General features: G+C 36.3%; 2 protein-coding genes across 2 annotated transcripts; one reads left to right on the top strand and one right to left on the bottom strand.

Annotated features, from left to right (window-relative positions):
• The first annotated feature begins 1,388 nt into the window (after nucleotides 1–1,388).
• LOC110639280 (serine/threonine-protein phosphatase PP1) lies at nucleotides 1,389–5,095 on the top strand. The gene is made up of 4 exons (XM_021790162.2): nucleotides 1,389–2,086; nucleotides 3,020–3,579; nucleotides 4,194–4,379; nucleotides 4,501–5,095. Exons 1-4 carry the CDS (start codon nucleotides 1,891–1,893, stop codon nucleotides 4,522–4,524), a joined length of 966 nt encoding a protein of 321 aa, XP_021645854.1. The 5' UTR covers nucleotides 1,389–1,890; the 3' UTR covers nucleotides 4,525–5,095.
• A 469-nt stretch (nucleotides 5,096–5,564) lies between these two features.
• LOC131177644 (folate-binding protein 1-like) lies at nucleotides 5,565–8,167 on the bottom strand (the record flags this gene model as incomplete). The annotated part of the gene is given in 4 exon segments (XM_058142713.1): nucleotides 5,565–5,897; nucleotides 6,225–6,365; nucleotides 7,162–7,496; nucleotides 7,847–8,167. Coding segments are annotated over 3 exon segments (783 nt in total), but the record flags the coding sequence as incomplete, so codon positions are not given.
• Between the last annotated feature and the right edge of the window lie 16 nt (nucleotides 8,168–8,183).

The following is an 8,183-nucleotide window of genomic DNA, read 5'->3' on the forward strand; positions in this document are numbered from 1 at the left end:
ATGTCACAGGTTAACCCGCTAACCCGACTTGACACGTTTATGACACGATTTAATATTCGTATCACGTATTGACCCGTGACCCACTATGACCCATGAACCGACTTATGTAGCGTGTTAAATGGGTTAAGTCGTGTCAAACCGTGTTAAATGGATTATTTCGTATTAAATGAGTCGTGTCGTGTTGAATACACCTAATACAATTTAATATTAATCATGTCGTATCATGTAACTCGTATAATAAAAGGGTCGTGTTCGTGTTTAAATTTTTGACACGATTTGTTAATCGTGTCGTGTTCGTATCGACCTTAATTATATTCGTGTCGCGTGTTGACACGACACGAACACGACCCATCAAACTGAATTGCCAACCCTATCGTCTGTACATGTTTATATACATGCAAGAAGAAACTAGAAGATTCTAGCTACTTGCTGAATTGAATAACTGCTTACTAACAAATTTGATACTATTTAGTAACTACGCTAAACTAACAGTGAACTACAATATATTATATCACTAACTATTTCTTCTAATAACTATTATTAAGTTGTAATCAATACCATCAAAGTCTTTAAAGTTGGTTGATTACAGAGAAAGATTTTTATTTTGTACAAGTTTCTTGATTTAGAAATCCCAACTTTTAAAAAATGAAAGATATTTAAAATAATAGTAAAACTCTCAAAACACTAATAACTAAGAACACAATCTAAAGCCATGGATTTTAATTAAGTAATATCCAATAAATAGTAAAAAAAAGCAAAGCCATAATGCATGCCCCTCAAATTCCCGATTTCTTCTACTGTTTTACCTTTTCTTATGGATTTTTTTTGCTGCTAATTTGTGACCTCATGCTCATTTTAATCAAAGAATTAACCCTCATGAAAAAATCAACATCTTATAAATTAAATAATTCTCTGGCCCCCCCCCAAAAAGGGCAAATTCTCAATTGTTCAACTTTAATTTAACTTAGGAAATAAATAATTATGAAAATTCTAAATTAAAATTGTTACATTATTTAAGAAAAAATTTTACCCAAATGCATATTCGTAGATTAGATTATAAACATGAACATGAAGGTTTGATCACAGTATGTTCTTTTCTAAAGGGAAGGAATTTGTTTCTAAAAAAAAAATAAAGGGAAAGAATTTGGAAAATGCAAAATAAAATTAAAAAATACTATTAAAAATTTTGAAAAAAAAATATGGTACTGTAGTGCTACTGCTAAATTAACCAAACGTGGCATAGGACTCACTATTGTGGCATGCTATGATTGGAAAGCATAAAATAATAATAATAATAAGACATGATGGGCACTTGCAGCACACGTATTAACAGACTTTTCAAAAGACGCGGTTTTGTCTTCTCAACTGCCTGAGCACTTTAGCTCTCTCTCTCTCTCTCTCTCTCCCGTGCATCTGAAGGTTTCAAACTCCCTATTGAATCTTCTTGGCAGCCGGTGGCACAAAAAATAGCTTTTTTAGAGAGAGAAAGATTCATAAGGAAAATGACAAGCCATATCCATTATTGTTTCCTTCTCTTCTCTTCATTTTCTATTTAAAAAATCCTTCTTTCTCTTGATTTTTACATACCCTTCTTCTCTATTTTCATCTTCTAGATGCCCATCTGATCTTCTTTCTCTTGTCTCTTAAAAGAATTGATCTTTCTTGATTTATTTCAATCTATTTGACCCACATACCTTTCTTTTAACTTCTTTCTGTACAATTTGGCTCTTTATTTCACAGTTTCATTGCTTAATTTATTCTGGGTTTGCTTGTTTCCAGCCGTTCATTTTTCTCTCTATCAATAGATAGCCTTTTATATTCCTTGTCTTTTCTTTTTATTCTCGAGTGAAGAACTTAAATAGATTTGGGTTTTGATTTGGAGATTAAAAGATGATGAAGATGACAATGGAGGGAATGATGGATAAGGGAGTATTGGATGATATAATCAGGAGGCTATTGGATGGAAGAGGAGGCAAGCAGGTGCAGCTATCTGAGGGAGAGATCCGTCAATTATGTGTTAATGCACGCCAAATCTTCCTCTCTCAGCCTAATCTCCTTCAGATAAAAGCTCCCATTCGCATCTGTGGTCAGCACCTTTTTTCCCCTCCTAATGTAATAGCTTGATGTTGGTTAATCTTATTAGGCCATAATTTGATATTGTATGTGCCTTTTAATCTTTTTTTTTTTTTTAGGAATTTTTGGTTGGTTGACAAGGGACATGGGAAGTATATAATCTAGTTTCGTAATTTGTATGGAATGAGAATTGCTATGCATGATTGGCTATTTTATGATCTCACAATTGCATTTTAATTGTGGAAGGCATTGTAGTTGTAGCTTGGTATTGTAGGGTGAAGGTCGATTTTATTGGTTATTCTATTTGATAATTGATGAAGAAGATTGGTATGGTAAGTGTCAAGGTTAGTTCTTGATAATCACCATTATATATTTCAATTTTTCCTCCCCACATTTGGATTTGGTTGCGTGGACGCAATGTGTAGAATCAACCGTTGATGATGGAGAATTTCTACTATTGTTTGAGTCTTATTTTTCCTTCAGAAAGTTGCCACAGGAATAAACAATTCCAAAATTTCAAGTGCTTGCTTTGATATTTTGTTGGGTCAAATTGATTGGCTCTTACTCCTTTGGCACAGATGGAGCCTGTGTTTAGCCATAAGTGCAAAGATCCAAGATGCTGAAGGAAATCAACATGATTAGTTCTGAACTACTTTTGAATTTTTAATGGCCATATACAAAAAATTATTTGTCGTTGAGGCAACACAAAGAAGTTAACTGTCAATTTCTTCATTGATTGTCAATGAACCATTTCATTTATTGAATAATTTAGATAATTTCAAGGAAATTACTACCTGAACTCCTAAACTTTATTACTGCTGATTGTAAAGGACAGCAGGGACTAACCATATTTTAAATGCAAAAAGAAAAAGAGAAGTACATATATTATTTATCTCCTTATTCCTCCCTCTGTGCCTTTATGTTTGATATTTTTGGCTTGTTACAGGTGATATACATGGACAATATCAAGACCTCCTGAGGCTATTTGAGTATGGTGGCTTCCCTCCTTCTTGCAACTACCTCTTTCTTGGAGATTATGTTGATCGAGGGAAACAAAGTTTGGAGACCATATGTCTGCTTCTGGCCTACAAAATCAGATATCCTGACAAAATTTCTCTCTTGAGGGGAAATCATGAGGATGCAAAGATCAATCGGATATATGGGTTTTATGATGAGTGTAAAAGAAGATTCAACGTTAGGCTTTGGAAAATATTTACTGACTGCTTTAATTGTTTGCCTGTGGCTGCACTCATTGATGAGAAGATACTGTGTATGCATGGCGGCCTATCTCCAGAGTTGGAGAAAGTGGACCAAATAAGGGAAATTCAGAGGCCCACTGAAATTCCTGATAGTGGTCTTCTTTGTGATCTGCTCTGGTCTGATCCTGATGCCAAGGTTGAGGGCTGGTCAGACAGTGATCGAGGTGTTTCATGTACCTTTGGACCTGACCGTGTTGCGGAGTTTTTGGATAAGAATGACCTTGATCTCATTTGCCGAGGTCATCAGGTAACCAATTCTTTTATAAGCTAGCTTACTACGAATAAAATATGCTTAGTTGTATTCCTTTGCAGCCAATACAAGTTGTTCTTAGCTTCCACGCATTTGTTTTCTTCAATTTTCTTGTTATAGTCCCCTAGATTTGAGGTAGGGCGGGACCCTTGCCTGCAAATAATCCATAAGGAGGCCTTGTAGGTGGAAAGAAGTAGATCATGATGGGAGATGTCTCTCATAGATGTTGGTCACAAAAGGCTAATCTAAACTTGGACCATTTTTTATGGAAAACTTACCATGCGGGGTCCCCTTCTATGGTTTTGTTTTCTATTGCTTGAACTTTCTGGCAAGCAATCTTTTAATCTAATGAGAGATTCCTTTATTATAAAGTGTTCAAAACTGAAAATGTACTGTATCACATTAGCCTTTAACCCTACTAAACGATCAAAAGATTATGACAGATGTTCCCTCATTTTGGTGGTTGGTAATAGGTAACTTTAGCCATCATTTTGTGTGACAGACACTCAGAACAACTTCAACCACAACAACAGGTGTTTTATTGTATCAGGACTCGAGAACACAGTAATCACTAAATCCATTCCATACTAAAATTTTATGTTAAATTGCAGGTGGTGGAAGATGGATACGAGTTCTTTGCTAAACGAAGATTAGTCACAATATTTTCAGCGCCAAATTATGGGGGGGAGTTTGACAATGCTGGTGCTTTATTGAGTGTTGATGAATCTCTTGTATGTTCCTTTGAGATATTGAAGCCAGCTGCATCAGCAAGCAGTTCGAAATTGCCCCTTAAGAAGGTTATCATTTAAGATAATTATCTTTTGCCTGCCTTGTCTAACATGGCATGATTGACCTTTTTTTCCTCTTGAGAATTTCATAGTGGAAACCATCTGAGCCTTTTCTTGTCTGTCTAAACAGCCTCCTAAAATTGGAAATATCTGATATGGGACAAAGGCATTTGGAGATTTCCAGTTTTGAATAGGAGATAGAGCAAGCTCACCTCATGCAACAGATTGAACTCTGTTACGGTGCAATCTTACAAGATGAGAAACGTATTCCCTTATTAAAGTAGCAGACGATTCAATTTGCAATGCAGATTAGTAGAGGGAAATTCTGTAAATCAAAAGCACTGGCTATCTTCTGGTTAGGAGCTGAAAATTTCACACGGAACCCCATTCTATAACTTCCTGTTACCGCTCATTAGCATATGCTATCTACCGAATGAGAATAGCCCGCCTTGATTTTTGTTGAGTTTGTACTGAATACCGTGGTTTGCTCATGTAAGTCCTCTTGTTTACCTATTACCCATCCCAAAAAAAAAAATAAAAAAAAATAAATAAATAAATTCATTTGCCGGCAGCATGGCTTGCATCAGATTGTACGTTTTCAAGCAACTTGCTTTTGATTCAAGTTTTCTTGCACAACCTGTAAATAACATGTCCCATGTTTAATAAAATCAAGCAACCAGGTTGTGGTTCAGGCTTGAAAGAGACTACCATACATTGAACAAAAATTTCTCATTTGAATGGGTGTAGCAATTGCCAGTAAGTTTCACACTTGCACCGTCTGGACTCTGGAAGGTGCAGGGGTCAAGTTGTTGATCTCAGGTAAAAAATGGTGATGGAATCATCAGATACCCCAAACCTGTGGACTCCACTCAAATCCCACATGGGAAGTCCACAAGTTTGTTTCTGCTGTGCAGTTTGCATCCTACTGCAACCAATTATGTAATTAATCTTACACGCTGTTTGAATGGATCCACTGATTACTAGTTTGTCCAGACTACATAACTCATTAAGTTGGCTGCTGAGTTTTATATCTTTATATAGAGCATAACACCATGCCTATCACTTCTGAACACAAGTAAGAGAAAGCAAACCCAATTACCACCAAAATGCATTGGTTTGGGTAAGTGCAGAATGCTATATAACTCATGCATACCAGCATTTTCTTATGAACCAAGCTTTAGCGTGCCATCGAAAGATTGCAACACAGATCAAGACTTCATTGTCAACCCAAAATTAAAACCATGACAGTAGCATTGGGAAATGTAATTCAATTAACCTACATACTGTCGGTATCTAAGCAAATTCTTCAAAAAGGTTGGCAAAGAGCTACTTTATCTCACATCAAGAAAATTCTTTGGTATGAAACTCATCATGTTTACCATAAACGTTCTTGTACAATGGCACATAAATATCACCCTTGTATCTCTTTTCCACGTCCACAATCAGAGTTTGTTGGTCAATAAATGTTGTGAAGCAATGAAGACCTTGGTAGATGCCAGAATCATAGCTGCTAGTTTGGATCTGGAGCTGTAAAACATGTCGCATGTGTATGTATTAAGAACTATTGTTCAGAAGTAGAAAATGAAGAAAATTATTTATCTGGATTCCTACCAATTCCTGACTAAAAATCTAAAATTGAATTGGAGATTAGATGAGGATTCCTACTAATTATTTATCTGGATTCCTACAAATTCCAGACTACCAATTCCAAGTACTTGGATAAACAATTCTCGGGCTGATTAAATCTGCTTTTTCCAATAAGAAAAAAAAGGAAAAGAATGACAAACTAATTCACATCACGACAATAGTTTTATCATTCAACTATAACATAAATTAACACATTGTCAAACTTACATTCAACAAGGCATTCATCTTCGATTTCCCTTCCTATTCCCTTGACTATCAGGAGATTTCTGGTTCATCTTGCCTTCCAGCTTCCTAGCTGTTCGTTGAATAGCTGCTAGCCTCTGGCGCTGGCTATAACTTTTCCTTTTGCTGCAAGGTTATACATATATTTCATTAAACAACAACACTAACACAATGGTATTAGAAAACCCAATCCTATAGCCATATAACAATAGGACAGATAAAAAAAAATAAATGGAATAACGCACAATGGAAAGCCAGTTAAGAGAAAGGTGTCTGCTATCCTATACGTTTGTGACATAATTCTATAATTTATCCGCTTCTCCAACTTATTGACTTCACAAAGAAACAAATTTGACATTTAATTTATTGCCCAGAGAAAAAGAATAAAGACTCAATCGGTTATGCCTCTAGTTTGGTCCCGTTGTACAATGGTAAGTTATGCTAGAGCTCACCAGGTTCAACAGCTGGCATCAACTTACTCCAACAAGTGAGTAAAAGAATGTGATCTCAGGACTTCTCACTTTCTCAGTTCTCACCCAAACACCAGAGGTCCTTATTGCCAAAAAACATATCTCCAACAAAACCAGCCACTTCTCCAACCAAACCTCTGTCTTTTAAGACAAATTTCAACAATAATTACTGAATTTTTAGTGTCCACGTTCAACACAGGTGTAAAGATATTAGTGCTCGCTTGAGGGAAAATTTTATCAAAATTTACGGCTACAATCCTAATTACGTAATCCCATTTTCCCCATCTGGATCCATTAGTGCTATATATAATGTGCTTTGAATTAATATTCTATTTTTGGATACTATGGAAATGATCATCTAACAAAATAAAAAATTTATTAAAAAAATAAAGCCAACAAGCAGACTATGAAACTTTGATAATATAAAGAAGGAAATGAGAAAGTGTTCCAACCTCAAAAACAACAACCCTGCAGTAAGAACCATCCCTCCCACTGCCCAAGAAACTTTTTCACTGAAAGGCATTTCCTGCATCCACTGCTGGAAATCTTTTAAAACCCCCAAGTTCCCAGCTTTCGGGGGCAAGTCAGAATGTGAAGCCCTCCACGACTCAGCAATAGAATCAAGACTGGCTCTACCACCATAGCAAGATGCCTCTTCTGTACCAATGTATGCATCTTCTGATGGTTTAACGGCAAAACCAGCAGAGAGGCAGAGCTCTGTGCCATTGGAGACCCATTCAGCAGCTTTACCGCAAACAAAGTCATTTACTCCACATGGTGCTAGAACCTGACAGGCAGAAACCCAATCATGATACTGATTATGTCAAGCATTGAAAAGAAAAAAAGTTTAAAATTCAGTCTTTTCTTAATATATTATATCCACAAAACATAGAGTATCAGTGTCACTGGTTCTCAGTAACTGAACTTAGGGGAACTCAGAAAGCAACAGTTACTACAATAACTCTTGTCCCTGTGAATGATACATTTCACTTCAAGTAATTAACAGTGAAACATAATGTAATCTGATAACTAAGTACAAGATTTCCATACCATACAGATCAGAAAGAATCTTACAGCAGCATAACCATGCCCTTAGATGAATTTCCAAATTTAGAAGTCGTGTGATTACACACCCACCTGTGTTTTCACATCCATGGAGAAGTAAGCATTAGCGCAAGCTTGATAGACTCTCCCACAAAAAGAAGAGCATATAAGAGGAATTCCAGGCTGAACACCAATCTGGGGATCACAGATGGAACATTCCAGTAATTCCCATAATTGCAAACATTCTTGGCTTGCCTCCCCAGTTGAAGCCAGTCTCCTAACAGACAGCAAAGCGGGATACGTCTGACCTACATCACAGCAAGTCTTTCTGCGAAACACCCTGCAAAGGGTCAAATCTTTGGAACCCTTACTTACCTTCTTTGGAGGTTTCCCTTCAGATGAAAATGGTGGAAATCGACCACCTTTGAAA

Source organism: Hevea brasiliensis, unplaced genomic scaffold (assembly GCF_030052815.1).
Source record: "Hevea brasiliensis isolate MT/VB/25A 57/8 unplaced genomic scaffold, ASM3005281v1 Scaf7, whole genome shotgun sequence".
NCBI classification, from domain to species: Eukaryota; Viridiplantae; Streptophyta; class Magnoliopsida; order Malpighiales; family Euphorbiaceae; genus Hevea; species Hevea brasiliensis.

What these genes read in the sequence shown, in the direction of transcription:
- LOC110639280 (XM_021790162.2), top strand. Translation starts at nt 1,891, where the DNA reads ATGATGAAGATGACAATGGAGGGAATGATGGATAAGGGAGTATTGGAT. An exon ending in AGCTCCCATTCGCATCTGTG is followed by an intron (nt 2,087 to 3,019) that starts GTCAGCACCTTT and finishes GGCTTGTTACAG; the next exon opens with GTGATATACATGGACAATAT. An exon ending in CGAAATTGCCCCTTAAGAAG is followed by an intron (nt 4,380 to 4,500) that starts GTTATCATTTAA and finishes CTGTCTAAACAG; the next exon opens with CCTCCTAAAATTGGAAATAT.